This window comes from Mesoplodon mirus, assembly GCF_964341445.2.
Source record: "Mesoplodon mirus genome assembly, chromosome: 1".
NCBI classification, from domain to species: Eukaryota; Metazoa; Chordata; class Mammalia; order Artiodactyla; family Ziphiidae; genus Mesoplodon; species Mesoplodon mirus.
Window position 1 is genome coordinate 22,348,288 of NC_138976.1, and position 25,987 is coordinate 22,374,274.

Sequence of the window (25,987 nt, forward strand, 5' to 3'; positions counted from 1 at the left end):
TAAGAACGAAGTTGGGAGATTTATACCATCTGATTTTAAGACTTACAATAAAGCTACAATTATCAAAATAGTATGATATAGGCATATGGCCCTCTGGTATAAAGACAACATTCCCCAGCCTTCCTAGAAGGTAGTTACAGACATGAGACTAAATTCTGGCCAATGGGACGTAGGCAGAGTCATACATGCAATTTCTAGGAAGTATCCTTGAGAGGAGGCAGGTAGGCAGAGAGATTCATCTTCATTTTTTTTTTTTTTTCGGTATGCGGGCCTCTCACTGTTGTGGCCTCTCCCGTTGCGGAGCACAGGCTCCGGATGCGCAGGCCCAGCGGCCATGGCTCACGGGCCCAGCCGCTCCGCGGCATATGGGATCCTCCCAGACCGGGGCACGAACCCGTATCCCCTGCATCGGCAGGCGGACTCTCAACCACTGCGCCACCAGGGAGGCCCTCATCTTCATTTTTGCTAGCTGGAATGTGGATGTAATGGCTAGAGCCTGAGGAGTCATCTTATATCATGCAGAGGAAGCCATAAAAATTTGAAGATAGTAGAACCATTCCTCAGGGTTATGGAGCTAACAAACCATGTTTGAACTGCCTACTTCTAGACTTTATTACATGAGAAAGAAATAAAGAATTGTCATATTTAAGCCATGGGTGTTTCTGTTACAAACTTAATCCTAGAAGAGTATTTCTTTTTTTTTTCTTTTCTTTTTTTTTTTTCGCGGTATGCGGGCCTCTCACTGCTGTGGCCTCCCCCGTTGCGGAGCACAGGCTCCGGACGCACAGGCCCAGTGGCCATGGCTCACGGGCCCAGCCGCTCTGCGGCACATGGGATCCTCCTGGACCGGGGCACGAACCCGCATCCCCTGCACCAGCAGGCAGACTCTCAACCACTGCGCCACCAGGGAAGCCCCTAGAAGAGTATTTCTAAGGCACAAATACAACTTCTTTCTCCCTCTTCCTGAGAAGTAGCAGCATCAAATGCTAGATAACCAAAAGAAGGTGGCAAGTGATGCCAGCTGTAAAAGAGGCAAAAAATTTAAACTTCTCTATCTTTTGATTTGCTAAACCTATCTTCTGGCTCACAAATTTCTCCCCCACACCCCCAACTTCTACCTTGTCCTTGCTGTTTCTTTCACCCTTAAATGGTCCCCCCGACCCCAACCTCTTAACATTAAATAAAAACAAATATCTAACACACTCTAAATTAAATATATACCACACAGAAATGTTCATAAAGGAAAGAGAATCTCAAGGATGTCAAAATTCAGAACTCATTAAAATAAGAAAGACAGAACTTACAACACATATGGCAGTAAGCTGGGATGATAAGGGGGAGGTGGTATTGGCTGCTGGGATCGATATCTACTACGTCCTGTGAGCCTCCGAGGCATAAATGGAGGATAAGACTGTAGAGAAAAAAAATGGTAAAACAATTTAAAATCATTCTACGTTCACAACTTTTTAAGCTGTCGAATAAAGTCTCTTCTTTTTTAAAAACCTAGGAAGTTATTTACTGTTCAAGTGGTATTTAATATTTTTTAAATGTTAACATAGATGCGACAGCTTGTTTAAAACATACACTTAGGTGTACTTCTAAATATAATTTTCCAACTGACTGCAAGAATACATTTAAAATTCTAAACATGTAGAGTTATACTGAAACAGAACTCGAGGGGCTTCCCTGGTTGTCCAGTGGTCAAGACTCTGCGCTCCCAGTGCAGGGGGCCCGGGTTCCATCCCTTGTCAGGGAACTAGATCCCACATGCCACAACTAAAGATCCCACGTGCTGCAACTAAGACCTGGTGCAGCCAAATAAATAAATAAATAAATAAATAAATAAATATTTAAAAAAAAAAAAAAACAGAACTCAAAACAAGTAATCAAGTAATAAATTAATAACAATGAATGAAAACTTACTACTCCAAAGGAAACCTCCTGATGCAAAGGATCATGTGTTAAGAACTGCAAAGGAGCTGATGGAGGCAATGTTGGGGGATGGGCTGATGGCGGGTAAGTAAAACCTCCTACAGGAAGATGTTCTCCTAAGAGTTCCACTTCGTTTTCTATCCTTTGCAGAGGCTGAGGGGTGGGAAAAAGCAAACTAATATACTTCCAGTATTTAGACAGATGGTGCTTTATAATAACAAAAATCAAAAACCCCAAAAGACATCTTTAAGGTCATGCATTTCTTGATGTTTACATCAATCTAGATTCATACATGTGGACATACAGCCTATAGTAAAATCTTACTGCCTTTACTGAATTTCAGTAAGAAAATCTCTCAAACATGTTATTAAACATTTCTTTCACTATTTGAACGTTCTCTAAAAAATGACAGAAGGAAAGACAAAAAGTCATGTAGTAAAAGCCAATTATATGAAAGTTAATATTACTTTAGTCATGGCACAACTGACCTACATCAGATTTTCAGAAACAACCTTTAACAGATGAAATCAAACACAGTACATATTGTAAATGAGAACTAAATAAGGCTAAATGGAATAGAACACAGCAGGCTGTACACTATAGTAGAAAGCTTACAGGCTTTGGCATTAGACAAACTCTTGGTACTGCAACTAATGAGCCATGTGGCTTTTATATAAATTACTTATAATCTGAATCTCAATACTATCATCTATAGAACTGATATGTTCACAGCCTACTTAAAAAGTGTGTGGTGAACACTGAGACAATGCTCAAAAAGCACACAGTGCTATGCAAAGCACATTTGCTATAGATTTGCTTATTCTGGACATTTCATATATATGGAATCACATAGTATGTGGCCCTTGTATCTGGCTCCTTTCACTTAGCATGATGTTTTCAAGGTTCATCCATCTTGTGTTTGTGTAGTTTGTGTATCAGTACTTCATTCCTTTTTATAGTTGAATAATAATCAACTGTATAGATATGCCATGCTTTAGCCATTCATCAGTTAATGGACTTTTGGACTATTTCCACTTTTTGGCTGTTAGGACATTTTGGGGATAATGTTTTCATTTTGATTCTCTTGGGAACATATATTCTTAAATGTTAGTCTAACTTCTTTCCACAGTTAGAAAATGGCAACACAGTATTCAAATACAAGTAACTGCTAACACTCTACTTTGGAAGCTTATGTACGCTTGATTGAGGAAGCTTATGTACGCCTGATTGAGGAAGCTTATGTACGCCTGATTGAGGAAGCTTATGTACGCCTGATTGAGGAAGCTTATGTACGCTTGTATGATGGCTAAATTTAGTTTTAACCTTGAATTCCCAGGTACGGGAAAAGCTTCCTAAGGAACATGCTGGCATGAATCCTGTCCTGATTCTAATAAGATTTTTTGGTAGGAGTAACTTTAACTTTCCAGATTAGCCAGGTAACCTCACCTCTCACCTCTGCCTGAGACCAAACATGATGCATAAATCCTAAGTAAAGGATGGTCAGGCTCTGCTAGAGTAACCGTCAAGCTCCTTTCACAGGGCCAACCATTTCCACTCCAGTTCCACTCTAACCATTTCTATATGTTCTTTCCCCTATTCTCCCTTAATGCCCGATGGTTCAGATGTTCAACTTGGCCTGTCCAAAAGACAACGGGGTCTTCTTCCTGTGTCCTTCCTTCCACTGATACAGTGCTTACCTCTTCCAGGCCTGTGAAATAATATGCCTCTCAGTTATATTCCACTCCCAGGACAGAGTTAACTATATTAATAGACTATCTCATCTACTTTTCATCAAAACACAGTAGAAAACCAGCCTTTGGAAAAAACAATTGCCGTTCAAAGGATTACTTTACTTGCCTAAATGAATATTATTTTAACAAGTATAAATAATTTTATATTTTCATTTTCCATTTTAGAAACACATGAAAGGAAAAATCAGACTGTATTTTTTTTTTAGATTTACTTCCCAAAGGACTGCAGATACGAAAGAACAAATTTGATTAGATAAATGACATATAAAATAACTAGAAAAACTTAAGAACCCAAGATAATTCTAGGTAAATTATATCTATATATATTTGTATCAGTGGGGATTCCTTAATTCTTTTAAGAACCAGAGAAGTGCCTAAGTTATAATTTTTAAATGGTAACAACTTACATCTATTGAATTAATCTGTCTTTTAGGTCTAAACATTCTGTGAAAGTTAAAGATATAAGAGTAGAGATACCTACCGATCGTGACTGCTGTGTTTGAAAAGGGACAAACTGGCCTGGAGGTGGCAAATGAGGAGGATGATGGGGAGAAAGGTGAGGAGGATGTAAAAGAAATGGATCGCTAGAAATAAGGGGTGGAAACGCAGCATATGGTACTGGTAAGTGCTGAACTGAACATGCTTGAAGCATCTGTAAGAGAAACCATTATTTTTTGTTAAAAGTATTAGAACATATAATTAATTTTAAAAAACCTATACAGTGAGATTGAAATGTTATTGCCATATCCCTCCCAAAAATCATACCAAAATGTTTTAATAACCTATATTAACAATGAAATACTAGTGTATTTTGCATCTGTTAGTAAAATAATGGTGACTAGTAATTATTCTGGATCTTATATAGTTCTTATAAACCAGTCAAAACACTTTTTACTTAAGCTTTTGTAACACCTATGAAATGGAAGGAAAGTGCTGCATAGAAGAGGAATCTCTTTCCACTTGGTTTAAAATATAGCAGATATTACTACTTTCCAAGAAGCTCTCCTTTCCAATCTTGTAGATTTTATTTCTAAGAGCCCAACTCACAACTAAATGCTTGATGGTCTCTCAATATTTTAGTCTGCTAACTTAGAACACTGGTTCTATAATCTATTACTGAGAAACCAAGCATGGGTAAAATTAAACTGTTAAATTGGTGTTGGTATTTGTATGTATGTGTTTGTTTTAATCTCAAATTCAAACAGGGATATTAGGATTATATTAAGATTTAGCAAAGTGATTTACTTTGAAGACATTATTGACCTTCGACAAGTCATTTAAATCCTCTGGTTTTCAGCAACCTCATTTTTGAAATAAGGAGGCTAGACTGGGGGCTGGTAAAGGATAAAGCATAGCTTGTAAGAGGCAGAAAGAAGTGAGCGTGAACCCCTGTTTTCTCAAGCTAATTTTCTCTATGATTTTAAGCAAGTCATTTTCAGTTTCATCAGGCTTCCTATAGTGAGGAATAAGTAAGACCAAGTATTCGAAGTGCCTGTTAAAACCTAATAAGTGCTGATCAACTATTAATGTTGATCACTGAAGTCTCTGAGACTTTATTACTAACCAGTCCAATATCCTATGTTAAAACCCCAAGCCCAATCTTTATCAAGGTTTAATTATAAAGTGCTGATATGTGAGGAACAGGCTTTGACCTTCAAAGGATATTAAAATATGTGTAATTTAATTAATGTAAAAACATATCAAGTTTTAAAGCTAATTTTATTAAACTGTTACTGTACAGGTGTTACTGAAATTTCTGTTGCAGTAAAATTGCCTTTTTTACTCGAAACTGAAAAGGTACAAGTCTCTCAGGTTTTGCTTATATAACACATTTAGGCACTCTAAAGAAGGACTGCACAGACTTACTGGAGGAGGCACACTACAGACAGGGAGGTGCTGTCCACTGAAAACCACAGAGCATCCTGGGACCTGTTGTGTACTGCAAGCAGGGATGTGCTGGCCTGTGCAGAGGGGAATCCCATGTGGTGCCACTGTTGTTACTGTGTAAGAAACAGGAACGGTGCCCTGATGGAGCTATTAGGAAAGAAAAATAGAACATCAGAACCTTTAACTGTTTGGATAAAACATCAACTATTAAAAATTAAGATCTGGGCATTTACTGATTCTCCTCTTCGCTGCACATATTTTCACAATGTACTACAGTTTCAACCAAAATATTCTTGTCAAAAGAAAAGAAAGGTGACTGTTTCAAGAGTACTATATGATACCCAGTGACCTGGGTCTAAAGTCTTCCCTCAAAAAGACTTTAAAAATCCAGGAGAATAATGAATTGCTATATTAACTCTTCTAGCCTGCTCTAAAGAGCAGAAATTTTTTCTAAAGAGGACATTTGGAAAAATGAAACATATCTTCTAATGACCTGGTGACATTCAACAGAAAAAAAAACTTTTGTTTAATTGCAACTAGTGAAACAATGTAAAGTATTGATAGTATTTTTAAAAAGTTAAATAATTTCCTTCTCTCCTGGCCAGTTTTATTCCCACCCTACCTATCTGGAAGAAATCAATATTAATAATGTGTTCTCCCACATCGTTCTCCATGAGTATATAAACATATGCTAGCATGATTACCCATGAACTATTGTCATGTTTGGTTTTGTTCTTAACAGAAATGAGATATTACCCTGTAACTTACTTTTTTCAATTAATATTATAGATATCACTTCAAGGAAATTAAAAGCAATTCATTCTTTTTGACACTAACAAGATATTTCAAGTACACTCATCACTTTAACACAGTCCTATCATTTATATACTAGTGGACATTCAAGTTGTATTCACTCTTTTTACCAATTCAAATACAACCATAAAAAATGTCACTAAAAAAAAATGTCACTGAACATATATCCTTACATATTAGTTTCATTTATTTCATAGGGGTGACTGGGTAAAGGGGTGAATGTATTTTAAACTTTAGCAAAAGTCTGGATGGATTAAGTCACAATCCCAACAATAACAATAGGACTCCCAGCACCTCCATTCCCAGGTAGATGTATTTGCATTACAAGCATGCTTACCTACTAGAAGAATGGGGGAGGTGAAAAAAAACAATATCACAACCGGCTTGCTTTAAATTTGCATTTCTGATTAGAAAGGTTGAACATCTTTTAATATGTTTATTAACCATTACAAATTTATGTAAATAATCTATATCTTTTGCTCACTGCCCACTTTCTACAAGGCTGTCCATTAACATTATAGTTTGGCTTTCTAATTAGAGATACGTGTAACAAAAATATTTTCCCAGTCTATGTTTTTATCTTCTGTTAAACCCTTTATTTAATGGTAAATAAACCCTCCCTTTTCCTCTAAACTGAAATACATCTTTTTTCCATCAATAACTTCCCAAACATACCTGGGTCTATTTTCTGCCAAATTTGTCAATTCTAGTATCTTACTAGAAAAGTTAGTAGCTAGTAAGACAAATTCTTCTCATTACCATACTTTCTTTTCATTTTGGGGCCATTTTCACACATTTATTCTTATTTAAATAACCTCAAGTAATTTTATCCAGTTTCAAAACCCACTGGAATCCTAATTTATATTAATTGTATTAAATGTTATTTTACAAAGGACATAATTTTATATTACAGCTTTTCATTGGAATATCATGTCATTACATGTTCAATACTACAGTACTGTACCTTCAAGAAATTAGTCTTCTTCATAAAGATTATATTATTCTTATTAAATTTATTCCTCAAAATTCTTTTGTTAAGTTTGTAGACTTTGTTATATTGCTGATAAGTTATTTTTCTCTATTTCCATGTCAAATTGCCTTTTTTCTTCTTTCTTTTCCTTTTTTGGCCATACAACAAGGCATGCGGGATCTTAGTCCCCCAACCAGGGATCAAACACTTGCCCCCTGCAGTGGAAGCCCGGAGTGTTAACCACTGGATTGCCAGGGAAGTCTCCGCGTCAAATTGGTTAAGTGCTAGTAATGAGAAAAGTTACTAATTTTATGTTTCTCGAATCTAACAACGTTATCCAATTTTTTAATTCTAGTACTTTAAAAAATTACAATCTCCTTTTCTATGTATACAACTATATTTGCTAAGACTCAACACAATTATTTACTCTTGTCTTTCTGCATTACTAATGAAGAACCTTCAAAAATGATGCTCACAGGCACCTATCTTAGATCTGATTTTAATGGATATGTATACAAAATCTTTTTTAATGTTCTGGATTCTACTCCTTTCTCAGAAATAGTATTGTGAATATTTTCTTCCAGACAGTGGCTTGCTTTTTCACCTTTAAAATACTGTCTTTTAGATGAGCAGAAATTTTTTATTTTAATGAAATCCAGTATGTTGGTGTTTTATCAAGCAGCTAATACTTTATATATCCTGTTGAAGAAATCTTTGCCTACCTTATGAAGACATCTCTTTTATTTTATTTTCTTTATCTTTCACACTTAAATCTAGAAACCAACTTTATTTTTGTGTACTATATAAAGTAGGAGCCAAGGTTCAAATTTATCCACATAGATAACCAGTTGTTTCCACACCATTACTGAAAAAGACCTTCCTTTCTCTCCTGGAATTCTCTTGGCATTTTTGCCAAAAATTAAGTGACCAAAATATATGTCTAAGTCTATTTCTCACAATGAACACAAGTTCTTTAATTTATCAACAGTTCTCTGTATAGTTAGTGCTTTTCCTATGTCTTAAAGAAAGCCTTCCCTGCTTAAGGTCATGAAGCCATTCCCATTTTACTTTCTTAAAAGCTTATATTGCCATTAACATTTACGACTTTGATCTACCTGGAACTGACATTTGTAGATGGTATGAGATAAAGGATCCAGTTTCATGTTTTCATTTGGATATCTAATTGTCCCAGCATCATTTATTAAAAATTCTGTTTTCTCCCAACTCATCTGCAGTTATATATCACATATAAAGTATTCTTAAATCTGTTAGTTTATCTCTGGGCTTTATATTCTATTTCACTAGCATATTTAATTATTCTGGCAAAAATACCTTCATATAGCTTTATAATTAGTCTTAATAATTGGAAGAGCTACTCCACCCACCTTGTTCTACTTCAGAATTATACACCAGAGGTTCTCTTAATTGTAGTGTGCATTAGAATCACCTGGGTTAAAACAGATTGCTGGATCCCTTACCTAGTAAGTCTATTGTATAGTCTGAGAATGTGCATTTTTAACAAATATCTAGGTGATGCTGCTGCTGCTGATCAGCTGATCCAAGACATACTTTGAGGACCAAGTGGCCTTAGAGATTCTAGACCAGAGTGTTAGTTGGCCAACTATTTCATAAAGGGCCAGAAAAGTAAATACTTTAAGTTTGTGGGCCATCCTGGTCCCTGCACAAAGCAGCCACAAATGACAGATAAATAAATAAGCATAGTTGTATTCCAATAAAAACAGCCAGCAATACTTTGCTTTTCCGTGCTCTGGATAATCCCAGGTCCTTTAAAATGCCATAGAAATCGCAGAATCAGCTTCTCAAGTAACATCAAAAACCTTACTGGAAATTTACTTGGGAGTACAGTAATTCTACACACCCTGTATATCAGTATTGAAAGCAGAGAGTTTTTACAAATTTGGATCTTTCAAGCCAAATCTTTTAGTATTTAGACAGTTTTATAATCTTCTACAAAGAGGGCTTGAACATCTTTTGTTAAGATTCTTAACTTCCTTCATATTATTTTGATATTTCAATTTTACTTTCTTATTTGCATATTTACTATGGAGAATTTCAAACATGCTCAATACCAGTATAATGAACCCCCATATCTACTAGCACATAGCCTCCAAAACCACAAAACCATATATCCAATCCACTCCCATCAATTTCTCCCTTTCCTGTACTTTTCTGAAGCAAATCCCAGGAACCTATCACTTCATAAATATTTCAGTACTTATTTCTAAAAGACAACACTCAAAGCACTCAAAGTTTTACCATTAATTATGCTGTTTGAAATAGGTTATGTGGAGCAAACGTAGAAGATGGCTGTGTGGGAATATGCGGAGCTAGCATCTCCCCACAACTAGGGCATCTGCCAGCCCCGCTGGTGGGGGACTCTGATGCCCAAGGAGATGGGAGGAACCCCAAAGTGAACTGGTAGGATGTAGGGGGACTGAGGGGGGAGGAGAAGTAGAGGCCAGACAGGATCAGTGCCCCTGAGGCTGGGGAGATCAGGAGAGGCAGGTGGGAGGGGCCCTCCCAGACCAGAGGAGCAGGAGAGGTGGGAAGGAGTTTTCCCCACCCACTCTAGCCCAGGAAGCCTGCTGGGCTCCCAGGTGAGGTTCCCTGCCCTCTGAGACCAGAGGTGGGGGGCATACCTGGGTTCTTTCTGTTCCTTGAGCCTAAGCCCCACCCCCCAAAGCTCCCAGGGCCTTTTCAAGCCCTGTGGGTCCTGAGCATTGGCCCCACCCACCGCCCAAATCTCACCCTTGCTTAGGCCCCACCCTCCACAGCCAAGGCCTCCCCCCGCTTTTTTTTTCCTTTTCCCCCCTCCTTTTCTTTTTTTTGGCAGTACGTGGGCCTCTCACCGTTGTGGCCTCTCCCATTGTGGAGCACAGGCTCCGGACACGCAGGCCCAGCAACCACGGCTCACGGGCCCAGCCGCTCCGCGGCATGCTGGATCCTCCCGGACCGGGGCACGAACCCATGTCCCCTACATCGGCAGGCGGACTCTCAACCACTGAGCCACCAGGGAAGCCCTCCCCCCTCCTTTTTACTACTGTGGTACTGATGTACCTTCCAGTTGTTGATTCATCTATATTTCTATTTTTATATTCTTCCTAACATCTGTTAGTTTCCTAGTCTAATTTTATTTTTTACTTTGTTATTGTTGTGGTTCCCACCCCCGCAACCGCACCCCAGGCGGCTTGCGGGATCTTGGTTCACAAACCTGGGGTCGGGCTGAAGCTCCTGCGGTGGGAGCTCTGAGTCCGAACCACTGGACTAGCAGAGAACCTCAGACTCCAGGGAACATCCATCAGAGTGAGGTCTCACAGAGTTCCTCATCTCAGCACCAAGACCCAGCTCCACCCAACAGCCTACAAACCGCAGTGTTAGAAGCCTCAGGCCAAACAACCATTAAGACAGGATCACAATCGCACTCATAAAAAAAGAAAAAGAAAAAGAGAGAGAGAGGATGCAAAAAAATATGTCACAGATGAAGGAGCAAGGTAAAAACCTATAAGACCAAATAAATGAAGAGGAAAAAGGCAATGTACCTGAAAAAGAATTCAGAATAATAACAGTAAAGAAGATCCAGAATCTCGGAAATAGAATGGAAGCACGAATGAGAAAATACAAGAAATGTTTAACAAAGATCTAGAAGAACTAAAGAACAAACAAACAGAGATGAGCAACACAATAAATGAAATGAAAAATACACTAGAAGGAATCAATAACAGAATAACTGAGGCAGAAGAACAAATAAGTGAGCTGGAAGACAAAATGGTGGAAATAACTGCTGAGGAGCAGAATAAAGAAGTAAGAATGAAAAGAACTGAAGACAATCTCACAGACCTCTGGGACAATACTAAATGCACCAACATTCGAATTATAGGGGTCCCAGAAGAAGAAGAGAAAAAGAAAGGGTCTGAGAAAATACTGGAAGAGATTATAGTTGAAAACTTCCCTAACATGGGAAAGGAAATAGTCACCCTAGTCCAGGAAGCACAGAGAGTCCCATACAGGATAAACCCTAGGAAAAACACACCAAGACACATATTAATCAAACTAACAAAAATTAAATACAAAGAAAAAATATTAAAAGCAGCAAGGGAAAAACAAAAAATAACATACAAAGAAATCCCTATAAGGTTATCAGCTGATTTTTCAGTGGAAATTCTGAAGGCCAGAAGGGAGTGGCAGAATATACTTAAAGTAATGAAAGAGAAAAACCTACAACCAAGCCAAGGATCTCATTCAGACTCTACGGAGAAGTCAAAGCTTTTCAGACAAACAAAAGCTAAGAGAATTCAGCACCACCAAACCAGCTTTACAACAAATGCTAAAGAAACTTCTCTAAGCGGGAAACATAAGAGAAGAAAAAGACCCACAAAAACAAACCCAAAACAATTAAGAAAATGGGAATAGGAACATACATATCAACAATAAACCTGAATGTAAATAGATTAGATGCCCCAACCAAAAGACAAAGACTAGCTGAATGGATACAAAAACAAGACCCATATATATGCTGTCTACAAGAGACCCACTTCAGACCTAGGGACAAATACAGACTGAAAGTGAAGGGATGGAAAAAGATATCCCATGCAAATGGAAATCAAAAGGAAGCTGGAGTAGCAATACTCGTATCAGATAAAATAGACTTTAAAATAAAGACTGTTACAAGGCCTAAGGAGGGACACTACATAATGATCAAAGGATCAATCTAAGAATAAGATATAACAATTATAAATGTTTAGGCACCCAACATAGGAGCACTTCCATACATAAGGCAAATGCTAACAACCACGAAAGGAGAGATCGACAGTAACACAATAATAGTAGGGGACCTTAACACCCCACTTACACCAATGATCATCCAAACAGAAAATAAAGAAGGAAACACAAGCTTTAAATGACACAATAGATCAGATAGATCTAATGGATATTTATAGAACACTACACCAACAAGTGGCAGAATACACTTTCTTCTCAAGTGGACATGGAACATCCTCCAGGACAGATCACATCTTGGGTCACAAATCAAGCCTCGGAAAATTTAAGAAACTTGAAATCATAACAAGCATCTTTTCTGACCACAACGCTATGAGATTGGTAATCAATTACAGGGAAAAACCTGTAAAAACACAAATACATGGAGGCTAAACAGTGCGCTACTCAATAACCAAGAGATCACTGACCCTGATACCAAAACCAGAAAAAGATATCACAAAAAAAGAAAATTATAGACCAATATCACTGATGAACATAGATGCAAAAATCCTGAACAAAATACTAGCAAACAGAATCCAACAGCACATTAAAAGGATCATACACCATGATCAAGTGGGATTTAGCCCAGGGACGCAAGCATTCTTCAGTATATGCAAATGAAACAATGTGATACACCACATTAACAAATTAAGGAATAAAAACCATATGATCTCAATAGATGCAGAAAAAGCTTTTGACAAAATTCAACACCCATTTATGATAAAAACTCTCCAGAAAATGGGCATAGAGGGAACCTACCTCAACATAATAAAGGCCATATATGACAAACCCACAGCAAGTATCATACTCAATGGTGAAAAACTGAAAGCATTTCCACTAAGATCAGGAACAAGACAAAGATGTCCACTCTTGCCACTATTATTCAACATAGTTTTGGAAGTCCTAGCCACGGCAATCAGAGAAGAAAAAGAAGTAAAAGGAATACAAATTGGAAAAGAAGCAGTAAAACCATCACTGTTTGCAGATGACATGATACTATACATAGAAAATCCTAAGATGCCACCAGAAAACTACTAGAACTAATTAATGAATTCGGTAAGGTTGCAGGATACAAAACTAATGCACAGAAATCTCTAACATTCCTATACACCAACAATGAAAGATCAGAAAGAGAAATTAAGGAAACACTCCCATTTACCACTGCAACAAAAATAATAAAATACCTAGGAATAAACCTGCCTAAGGAGGCGAAAGACTTGTACTCAGCAAACTATAAAACACTGATGAAAGAAATCAAAAATGACATAAACAGATGGAGAAATATACCATGTTCTTGGATTGAAAGAATCAATACTGTGATCTACAGATCACAATACAGCAATCTACAGATTCAATGCAATCCCTATCAAACTACCAATGGAATCCTTCACAGAATTCGAACAAAAAACTTTACAATTCATATGGAAACACAAAAGACTCCGAATAGCCAAAGTAATCTTGAGAAAGAAAAACGGAGTTGGAGGAATCAGGCTCCCTGACTTCAAACTATACCACAAAGCTACAGTATTCAAGACAGTATGGTACTGGCATAAAAACAGAAACATAGATCAATGGTACAAGATAGAATGCCCAGAGATAAACCCACGCACATATGGGCACCTAATTTACAACAAAGGAGGTAAGAACATACAATGGAGAAAAGACAGCCTCTTCAATAAGTGGTGCTTGGAAAACTGGACAGCTACATGTAAAAGAATGAAATTAGAACACTCCCAAACACCATACACAAAAATAAACTCCAAATGGATTAAAGACTTAAATGTAAGACCAGACACTATAAAACTCTTAGAGGAAAACATAGGAAAAACACTCTTTGACATAAACCACAGCAAGATCTTTTTTGACCCACCTCCTAAAGTAACAGAAATAAAAACAAAAATAAACAAATTGGACTTAATTAAACTTAAAAGCTTTTGCACAGCAAAGGAAACCATAAACAAGACAAAAAGACAACCCTCAGAATGGTAGAAAATATTTGCAAATGAAACAAAGGATTAACTTCCAAAATATACAAACAGCTCATGGAGCTCAATATCAAAAAAACAAACAATCCAGTTAAAAAATGAGTGGAAGACCTAAACAGACATTTCACCAAGGAAGACGTACAGATGGCCAAGAGGCACATGAAAAGATGCTCAACATCACTAATTAATATTAGAGAAATGCAAATCAAAACTACAATGAGGGGCTTCCCTGGTGGCGCAGTGGTTGAGAGTCCACCTGCCAATGCAAGGGACATGGGTTCGTGCCCCGGTCCGGGAGGATCCCACATGCTGCGGAGCGCCTGGGCCCGTGAGCCATGGCCGCTGAGCCTGTGCGTCCGGAGCCTGTGCTCCGCAATGGGAGAGGCCACAACAGTGAAAGGCCCGCGTACTGCAACAAACAAACAAACAAACAAACAAAAAACTAAAAATAGAACTACCATATGACCCAGCAATCCCACTACTGGGCATATACCCTGAGAAAACCATAATTCAGAAAGAGACATGTACCAAAATGTTCACTGCAGCACTATTTACAATAGCCAGGACATGGAAGCAACCTAAATGTCCATCAACAGATGAATGGATAATGAAGATGTGGCACATATATACAATGGAATACTACTCAGCCATTAAAAGAAACGAAATTGAGTTATTTGTAGTGAGGTGGATGGACCTAGAGTCTGTCATACAGAGTGAAGTAAGTCAGAAAGAGAAAAACAAATACTGTATGCTAACACATATATATGGAATCTAAAAAAAAAAAAGGTACTGATGAATGTAGTTGCAGGGCATGAATAAAGAGGTAGACACAGAAAATGGACTTGAGGACATGGGGTGGGAGGGTGAAGCTGGGGCAAAGTGAGAGTAGCGTCGACATATATATACACTACTGAATGTAAAATAGTTGGCTAGTGAGAAGCAGCAGCACAGCACAGGGAGACTAGCTCGGTGCTTTGAGATGACATAGAAGGGTGGGATAGGGAGGATGGGAGGGAGGCTAAAGAGGGAGGGGATAGGGGGACATGTGTATGCATATGGCTGACATGCTTTGTTGTGCAACAGAAACTAACACAGTATTGTGAAGCAATTATACTCCAATAAAGATCAAGAAAAAAAAGAAAGAAATAGGTTATGTGAACTCACTGTAGATCTATTTCTGTTGGTTTTCATTTGTAGTCATTTTTTCCTCACGTACTTGGTTAACTTTGTTTATTGCTTACTGTCCTTGAAAATTTGATGGAGGGAATTTTTTGAAAACTAGCCTGAAGATTTCTCCCTCCAACGAGAATCTGCATGTTTTCTAGGCCCCTGCAGTCCCAAGTACTTTCACTAATTGCACAGTCTGATGTGAATTTGGCCACAAATTACATCTGTTTCTGGTCACTCTTATTCTAAGGATACAGACCTTTAAGGTGACTATTTTACATAAGAAGGGTCATCTATGTAGGAAGGGACTCCTTAAACAGTGGTCTCTGATTCCTGTTCTCTTGTGCCTCACTTAAAATTGAAGTTCAAGCTTGCATAAATGAACATGCCTTCAGGATAGAACTAGCATCCCTACTATCCCTTAAATTTTGACCTGGCAATTCCTTCTGATCTTTAAGCTCTTTTGATGCTTTTAGGATATTATTAATAATTTATACAGTATAGTCAATTGTCCTCAATCAATGGGGATGCTCTCAATAACCTTGCCTACCAGCTCTAGAAAATAAAACTCCCTTTTCCATTATAAGACCTGTTATTGGACATGATGGCTAAATTTTATATTTTTGCATCTATTAACAAAACATTCTCCCTTTAGAGTGTTGATGAAATCTATTACCTTAAAAGATTTCCTGGGCTTCCCTGGTGGCGCAGTTGTTAAGAATCCGTCTGCCAATGCAGGGGACTCAGGTTTGAGCACCAGTCCGAGAAGATCCCACCTACCATGGGGCAACTAAGCCTGTGCACCACAACTACTGAGCCTGCTCTCTAGAGCCTGTGAGCCACAACTACTGAAGCCTGTGCGCCTGGAGACTGTGCTCCACAGCAAGAGAAGCCACTGCAACGAGAAGTCCACGCACGGCAACACGGAGTAGCCCCCGCTCACAACTAGAGAAAGCCTGCGCACAGCAACGAAGACCCAACGTAGCACCAACGCAGCCCAAAACAAAAACAAACTAAAAAAAAGTTTTCCTAATGTTGAACTTATCCTGCATTGCCAGGATAAACTCTAATAATCATTATTTCAACTTTGCTAATAGACTATTTTAGTATAACACTAGCTATGGTTTATTATTTAAAGCATCTGCATCTGTATTCAAGAGGGAAACTAGTTGAACGCTTTCATCTGTTGTACTGTCTGAGGTTTTATTATTAAGGTTATGTAAGCTTCACAAAATATACTTAGAAAATTTCTATCTTTGTCTATGATCTGGAATAGTTTAAATTGGAACTTTCAGTTCTTTACAGAGATTAGACAGAATTCAGATGTAATCTATAAAGACATGTTTTTTATCATGCCTTTAATTTCTTCCATAGCTATTGGTCTCTTCAGGTTTTCTATGTCTTGTGTTGTTCTGGTGTTTACATATGCAATTGTTTCATTTTTCAATATGTAGACCCAATAAGTAACTTTACATAAACAAGATACCATCTTTTCTGAAATTAAGTCTTTTCCTTTTCTTTCTTTGGTTCCATCTCTACCTTCCTTCCCTTCCCCTTCACTTTAGCACTCACCCGTCTCACGCCTAGTATATATTTCTCTGTATTTTTCTCTATGTTCAGAGTCCTATGTATACAAATATTTAATCACCATGTTTTACAAAATTGAACATAACACTTTCCTCAATTTTGTTTTTCTTGCTCAACTGTATCTTGCAGATATCACTCACATTCCTGGCATAATTCTAAGTAATTCTTTGTAATAGATACATTCCATGGTATGAAGGTATCCTAATTTATTCTACTATTCTACTAATGATAAGCAATCACTTCATTCATGCTTTGTTTCTATGGATTTGCCTATTTTAGACATTTCATATAAATGAAATCAAACTGAATCTGTGGCCTTTTGTGACTGGCTTCTTTTACTAAGCATGTTTTCAAGGTTAATCCATGTGGTAGCATGAATTAGTACTTCACTAATTTTTGAGTGAGTAATATTCCACTGCACAGATATACCATATTGCATCTATTCATCAGCTGATCGACCTAAGTTATTGCTTTCTGTACACGTAATTTGCATTTAGGCACTGTATCAAATTCTTTCAAAGTAGAATATCTTGTGTTTTCTTCTACTTACAATTATATAATGAGAGGGAGAAAGATACAGTGATTTCTTTCAATGTTTTATATCCATTACAATATCATTCTGCATTTGGTAGAACTCCTAACATAACAATGAATAAATATGAACAAAGCAAATATCTCTCTTGTTGCTGATTTGTCACTCACAGATTAGGATACTTGCTATTAGTTTTATTTATTATAATTAATTTCCTTCTTGCTCTATTTTGTTAGAGTTCTTAGTAAACTTAGACTTTTCAACATCTTTTTATTATAATCATATGCTTTTTCTTCTATTATTTGCTGATGCGATATGATTTTCATACAAAACTATTGTCTCTTACTTGGAATAGATCTTATTTGGTCACAGTTTATTACTCTTTTGATATGGTGCTATAGTGTACTTTCTAAACATCTATTTAGAAATTCTGCCTATGCATTAGGGAGTTTGGGGGGATTACTATCTTTATTTGTTTTTGGTATTAAAACTATGCTGGTTTCACAAAATAGAGAGTTTGACTTAAAAAAAAAAAAAAAGCCGCCTGGAATTATTTGAGTGCTCTCTAAAGGTTAGAGAAAACAGCTGTGAAGCTATCTTGTCACCGTGCCTTGGTAAATCTCTGATTAGCTTTCACACTTCTGTGGTAATTCAAATTTTCCTGTTATTCTTGGGTCAATTTTTGGAACTTCCTTTAAGTTTTCTTTTGTCCCCCCCAGGATTATATATAAAATTTCATTATAATAGTTAATAATGAAGCAATACTTGAGCACTTACCCTAGTTTAAGTGCTCAGAATGGATTAACTCTTAATTCTTTCAACATCCCTTATGAAACAGGTGCTATTTTCATTTTACAACTGAAAAAATTCTTTGAATGTTTCCTACATATAGAGATATATCTTTTTATCATTCCTACTCTTCTTTACATTTGTTCTTTTTTCTATAACCAAGCTCAGAAGAGGTGTGCCATCCTTACCAACTTTTCAAAGCACTAGGATTGGGTTTTCTTTGTGCTACTTCCCTTATTAAAAGAATAGATTTTCAAATCATTAGTTTTAGTTGTTTGCCTGGTAAGTTATTCATCCCAATTCCTTTTGGTTTATTCTGTAACATTTCACCCTAATTACTCAAGCAATTAGTGTTCATAATGAAGGTTTATAAAAATTTCTTGGAGAACAGCTTTGGCCTGTCCCACTGACTATGGTATGAAGATTTTTCCTTTACAACCTTGCCTCAAATATTTCAGTGTCATTTTAAAAAATCTTTTTAAAAAACTTATGATTTACAGTTTTATCAGATTATGACCACAAAAAATATGGTCTGGAAAAACTTTTCTTTTTAAAACTTATTATTATGTGATTAACTTTTTTAAAGTGTTTCATGAACATAAAGGGAAAGAACATGGCTGAAGGAAGAAGGATGTCTGAGCAAAATCATATTTTCTTTCAACTGTCAGTATATGGTACTTTCATTGTTTTCCAGCATCCAGTGCAGTATATTAAAAAAAAAAAAATCAAACGCTAGTCTGATTTGATTTCCTTTCCCTTGTAATTTCTGCTGTCTATAAACTTGGAAGATTTTTCCCCCTTATCCTTAAAATCCAGAAACTTTATATAAGAATATGTCTAGATTTGTCTTTTTTAAAATAATATTTATTTTGGCTGCGCTGAGTCTTAGTTCTGGCATGCAGGATCTTTTAGTTGCGGCATGCATGTGGGATCTAGTTCCCCGACCAGGGATTGAACCCGGCAGCCCCCTGCATTGGGAGCATGGAGTCTTACCCACTGGACCACCAGGGAAGTCCCTAGATTTGTGTCTTTTTTGACCTCAGAAAATCATACAATTTTGGTCTCAGGCTCTAAGGACTGGCAAACCCTCTTCTCAGCTAGTCCCTCAGTTCCTGGAAGGAACAAAGGGAAAGGAAGCTCTGTACCTGTCATCTCCATGGAGACCTAGAGAAACTTGTAATCAAAGATGCCCCTAACTGTCTTGCCTACTGAATTACTCCAAAAGAAACCGGAAGGGAGAGGGAAACAGGAATATAGACTCAAACCACCAGCTGTCTGATATCCGCTATAAATCCTGTATTGGTCATTTTAAACCAACTATTACAATGAAGTCATTCTGAGCTTTCACAACCTTGATCCTAATTTTTTAAAGTTCAACTTTCTTCTAAGGAAGCTGTGTAGAATTTAAATTTTAATTCTCAATGAAGAATGATGAACTTACCTAAAATAGCTTCATTTTGGATAAAATTGTTTCCTTTTAGGTAAAATTAAAAGAAATCTACAACAAAAAACAACCAACCTCAATAAACTGCTACCAACTTTCAGCACCTGTATTTCCTGGGTATTCTGTTACTATACCTGATCATGTATGTCAACCATTACTGCATTCTGCTGGGGTGGATGAGCAGCAGGGTGTAATAGACGGGGAGATACATTCGGAGGGTGGAAGGCTCGAGGTTCCTCTATTGCTTGCTGCTGTGCATAAGGGAGATGGTGATAATTTTCATCTTGACTAATGGAATTATGTCGAGACAGACGATCCCTTCTTCCTCTCTGGCGCCTGACAGGAGGACTGTAATATAGCAAAAATGTCAAAAAGGTTGTTATAATGTTTACTGTTGTGATCCATCAGGATTCTGTATTGTCTCTCGTTGTAATCCATTAGTAGTATATGCTAAGGTAGGCTTGAGTATTAAAGAATTGCTGTGGTTCATCATCAGCTCTGAACACTTACAAATTTAAATAGAATGTATATGTTTTTTAAAACATAACAGAAGTAAACAAAATTGATATTCAGCTCTGAGATTATTTAGAAATCAATAGCCAATCACTGTCATTTTGGGGGAGGGGCTTTAACTGTACAAAATTGATCCTTTTATAGGCAAATATAGTCAAATATAAGCAATTTCATATGGTTTAACCTATTATTTTGCCTCCTTTATTTTATAAACATTTTAGAACAAATTTTAATTTGCGTATGTACCTTGGCCATAAACCACATATGCCTAATAGGCATTTTATGTTTGTCTATCAGGCTAAGACACATAGAAAAGACATAGTTCCTATATGCCCAAAATGACAATTTTAAAAAATGAGAGTAGAAAATACATGAGATAACTAAAGAACATTTAATTTGTTGACAATTGCAAATAATAGAGTAATTGGGTAAATGCTGAGAATGGAAATGATGGCAAAAAAAAAATAGCGTCAGCATAAATGTTCCAGTAATATACAGAATTTTTAGATAGAATCTGGTTACTGAAGGAAACCACTTTTACTCCCCATGTACTTGTCATGGACATAGCTTAACACAAATAACAAGTTATCATGAGTAGACTTCCATCTTCCACTTCCCTATAATTCCACAATTCAGCTCCACTGCTTTTTACAATGCCTCAGCACACATAACAATTCGAAAAAGCAGCAGGCCTCATTAAAAATGTACTCTACATTAGGCAAAAGAGGCCAAACAGCCCCCTTCAAGACACAGCTGCACACAGTCACCTCAGCAGTAGTTACTGAGGACAGGTCACCTTTCCCTTAATTGTTGCACTCTGCACCTCTAAATCTGTTTCTTCTCACTCTCAACTGCCCAGTCTTAAAAAGAATAAGGGACACTCCTTTGCAACATCAACTCCTCTACAGTGCTCTTAAAACTAACCCCCAGGTTCTTGCTCCATTCATTGCTTCCTCTATCTTTATTTTCAGCATAACTCTTTTTTGCATTTCTGCTTCAAAACTGACATACTGTATTTCACTGATTTTCAGATGCCATCCACCTTCGAACTCACTTTAATGTTTTATTTTGAGATAATTTTAGTGTAATTTTTGTGTACCCTTCACCTAGCTTTCCTTCATGTTAATATCTTCCATTAGAATAGAAAAATTATCAAAATTAAGAAATAAGCCTTGGTATCATACTGTTAACTAAACAACAGAATGTATTCAGAATTTACCCAGTTTTTCTACCAATATCCCCTCACGGTCTAAAAATCCAGTGCAGGATCCCATTATTGCATATAGTGGTCATGTTTCTTTAGTCTTCTCCAATCCATGACAGTTCCTCAGTCTTTCACGACCTTGATACCTCTGAAGACATATTTACTCTGCAGAATATCCTTTAACTCAGATTTGTCTGATGGTTTCACATGATCTGCATGACGTTATGCATTACTGGAAAGGATATCACAGAGGTGATAGGCCCTTTTCAGTGCATTGTATCCAGGGGCACATGACATCACATGCATCACTCATGCCTATGTATTTACCACCAATCACTTGGCTAAATTGGTTTCTGCCAAGACCCTCTACTACAAAATCACCATTCTTCCCTTTGTAATTACCAAATATTTGGGAGGGAGATACTTTGAGACCATGCAAATATTCTGCTTCTGCCAAAAGTTTTGCCAATAGCTTTAGCATGCATGAATGGACCTTCAGCTATCACTATTATGATATTCTAATGGTGATTTTCTACTCCCCTCATTTCTTCCACATGTATTAATTGGAATTCCATAAGGAAGAACTGTTCCCTCTCTCCCATTTGTTTATTCACTTATTTATGAGTATGGATATTTATTTTATTCTTTAGGTTACAATCCACACTATTGTTTTATTTTGTTGTTAAAATTGTTTCAACTTTGTCCAATGGGAGCACTTTCAGTTTAGCTCCTGTGCCCTTTTACTATTCTTCCTTACTATATGGACAATATGCTCTAGGCTTATCTTGTATTTTCCCTATACCAACTCTGGAATTAACCAGTTCTCCAGAGCCCTGGTTCCTTTGATTGTGGAATGGTATTTAGAACGTAAGTGCGCTGACTGCTACACTATTTCTAGTCTCTCTAAGAGAAAAAAACAAGAAAATTTATCTATGTATACTAATTCATGTATATGTACATATCTTTATACCTGTAAAAATATTTTAAAGGACTGTTTAATGTATCATTAAAAAGAGGAGGAAAGCTGCCAATTAGATTATGCTATACCATCAATTTAGAGACATTATGATGTGAAAAAATGTGTACCTTACACTCAAAATAGAAAATATATGCCCCAATCACTCACCTCCCGAAAAAACACTCAAGCCTGTCCACAAACTTTAAGGGTCCCTTTTAATATTGTTTTATTCTGTTGTTGCTTCTTGCTCTCACTTCCCTACTCAAACATAATTTCAATAACTCAAACTTAACACAAATTAAGACCCAAGCTCTCATGCTGATATGTTAAGTTCCTTGACAATTCTGGTCCTTGTCTTTACTGAATTGCCTCTCATTAAATCTGTTATGTATGCCTTTGTAGTAGAACATTTAGAAAGCAGAATTATTGGAAAATCTAGAAATAATAAACAGTGATAAGATGGACAAATATTTCTTTCAGTTGACTTTTATATCTATGATAGGTACTACTTTGTCACTTTTAGATGTATCACTTGTGAACAGCACAAAGCTGTTCCCTCCTGGCCTCACTGACCTGCCTGTTGTTGGATGGTGCTTTCTATATATGTTGTTTATCTGTTTCATTGTGTGGAAGCTATATATTCCAGTTCTATTCTTCTAGTGACTACACTTAAATTTTTAAACACATAATTCCATTTTTCTGAAAACATCTAGATTGCACATTTTTGCTTCTCTCTGCTCTGTCCCCATTTTACATTCAGATCTTTCCTGAATTTTTTTCTCTTTTTTTGAACAGACCTTTATTCAGACTTAGCAGTATGTCTTTTTTGTTTCCTTTCCTAATCAAATGGTATTAAATCCTACTTCTTGCATTTATTCTTCCACTTCCTAGAGTACAGTATTTAACAATTCTTTCAAGAAGGTTCTCTTTTTCTTTTTCTTTTTTTTTTTTTTGTGGTATGCGGGCCTCTCACGGCTGTGGCCTCTCCCGTTGCGGAGCACAGGCTCCGGATGTGCAGGCTCAGCAGCCATGGCTCACGGGCCCAGCCGCTCCGCGGCATGTGGGATCTTCCCGGACCGGGGCACAAACCCGTGTCCCCTGCATCGGCAGGCAGACTCTCAACCACTGCGCCACAAGGGAAGCCCCTTTTTTCTTTTTTTATTTCTTCTTTTTAAATTGTAGCTGCTGTACAATATTATATAAGTTACAGGTGTACAATACAGTGATTCACAATTTTAAAGGTTATGTTCCACTTATAGTCATTATGAAATATTGGCTATACTCCCCGTGTTGTACAATAAATATATCCTTGCAGCTTATTTTACACCTAATAGTTTGTACCTCTTATCCCCTACCCTTATATTAGCCCTCTTCGTCCTCCTTCCCTCTCCCCACTGGTAACCACTAGTTTGTTCTCTGTATCTGTGAGTCTGCTTCTTTTTCTACATTCAACTAGTTAGCTGTATTTTTTAGATTCCATATATATAAGTGATGTCATACGGTATGTTTTTCTCTGACTTACTTTACTTGGCATAATGCCCTCCAAGTCCATCCATGTTGCTGCAAATGGCAAAATTTCGGCCTTTTTTATGGCTGAGTAGTATTCCATTGTGTGGAATACACACACACACATCCTTTATCCATTCACTTGTTGATGGACACTTAGGTTGCTTCCATACCTTGGTAATTTGTAAATAATGCTGCTATGAACAGTGGGGTGCATATGTTTCTTAATTAGTATTTTTGTTTTTTTTGGATATCTACCCAGGAGTGAATGAAGCTGCTGGATCATATGGTAGTTCTGTTTTTAGTTTTTTTGAGAAATCTTCATACTATTTTCCACAGTGGCTGCACCAATTTACATTCCCACCAACAGTGTATGAGGGTTCTCTTTTTTCCACACCTTTGCTAACATTTGTTTTTTGCATTCTTTTTGATAATAGCTGTTCTGCCAAGTGTGAGGTGATATCTCATTGTGGTTTTGATTTGCATTTCCCTGAGGATTAGCAATGCTGAGCATCTTTCCATGTACCTGTTGGCCATCTGCATTTCCTCTCTGAAAAACTGTCTAGTCAGGTCTTCTGCCCATTTTTTAACTGAGTTTTTTTTTGACATTGAGTTGTATGAGCTGTTTATATATGTTCGATATTAACCCCATATCGGTCATATCATTTGCAAACATCTTCTCCCATTCAGTAGGTTGTCTTTTCATTTTGTTGATGAATTTTGTGCTGTGTAAAAGCTTTTAAGTTTAATTAAGTCTGATTTGTTTATTTTTGCTTTAATTTTCTTTGCTTTAGGAGACAGATCCAAAAAATGCTGCTGCAATTTATGTGAAAGAGTTCACCTATGTATTCCTCTAGGAGTTTTATAGTATCTGGTCTTACATTTAGCTGTTTAATCCATTTTGAATTTATTTCTGTATATTGTGTTAGAGAATGTTCTAATTTTATTTTTTTACATGTAGCTGTCCAGTTTTCCCAGCACCACTTACTGAAGAGGCTGTCTTTTCTCCATTGTATATTCTTGCCTCCTTTGCCACAGATTGACCATACTGCGTGGGTTTATTTCTGGGCTTTCCATCCTGTTCCATTGATCTATGTGTCTGTTTTTATGCCGGTAGCATACTGTTTTGACAACTGTAGCTTTGTAGTATATAGTCTGAAGTCAGGGAGCGTGATTCCTTCCGCTCTGTTGTTTTTTCTCAAGATTGTTTTGGCTATTCAGGATATTTTGTGTCTCCATACAAATTTTAAAATTATTTGTTCTAGTTCTGCGAAAAATGCCATTGGTATTTTGATGGAGACTGCACTGAATCTGTAGATTGCCTTGGGAAGTATGGTCCTTTTAACTATATTAATTCTTCCAATTCAAGAACACAGTATATCTTTCCATCTGTTTTTGTCATCTTCAATTTTTTTCATCAGTGCCTTATAGTTTTCCAAGTACAGGTCTTTTAACTCCTTAAGTAGGTTTATTCCTAGGTATTTTATTCTTTTTGATGCGATGGTAAATGAGACTGTTTCCTTAATTTCTCTTTTTGATAGTTTGTCATTCACATATAGAAATGCAACAGATTTATGTGTATTAATTCTGTATCCTGCAACTCTACCGAATTCATTGATGAGCTCTAGTAGTTTCCTGGTGGCATCTTTAGGATTTTCTATGTATAGTATCACATCATCTGCAAACAGTGACAATTTTACTTCTTCCTTTCCAACTTGGATTCCTTTTCTTTTTCCTGTCTGACTGCTTTGGCTACGACATCCAAAACTATGTTAAGTAAAAGTGGCGAGAGTGGACATCCTTGTCTTATTCCTGATCTTGGAGGGAACACTTTCAGGTTTTCACCACTGAGTATGATGTCAGCTGTAGGTTTGTCATATAAGGCCTTTATTATGTTGAGGTATGTGCCCTCTATGCCCACTTTCTGGAGAGTTTTTAATCATAAACGGATGCTAAATCTTATGAAAAGCTTTTTCTACATCTATTGAAACAATCATATGGTTTTTATTCTTCAATTTGTTAATGTTGTGTATCACACTGATTGACTTGTGGATATTGAAAAATCCTTGCAATCCCAGGATAAATCCCTCTTGATCATGATGTATGATTCAGGGAGGATCTCCTATTGTTCAACATTCTTCATCTCTGAATGTTTATGCATATTCTTAAATTT

General features: G+C 36.9%; 1 protein-coding gene across 5 annotated transcripts in view; it reads right to left on the reverse strand.

Annotated features, from left to right (window-relative positions):
• The window catches only part of RNF38 (ring finger protein 38), a 126,665-nt gene that overhangs the window by 11,064 nt on the left and 89,614 nt on the right, over positions 1-25,987 (reverse strand). For all 5 annotated transcript variants that reach the window (XM_082642603.1, XM_082642604.1, XM_082642607.1 and 2 more), the window contains 5 exons: positions 19,768-19,981; positions 5,550-5,717; positions 4,165-4,335; positions 1,924-2,085; positions 1,305-1,411 (listed from right to left, as the gene is read on the reverse strand). In XM_082642603.1, coding sequence (XP_082498729.1) covers positions 1,305-1,411; positions 1,924-2,085; positions 4,165-4,335; positions 5,550-5,717; positions 19,768-19,981 — 822 coding nt within the window. The remainder of the gene's footprint in view (positions 1-1,304; positions 1,412-1,923; positions 2,086-4,164; positions 4,336-5,549; positions 5,718-19,767; positions 19,982-25,987) is intronic.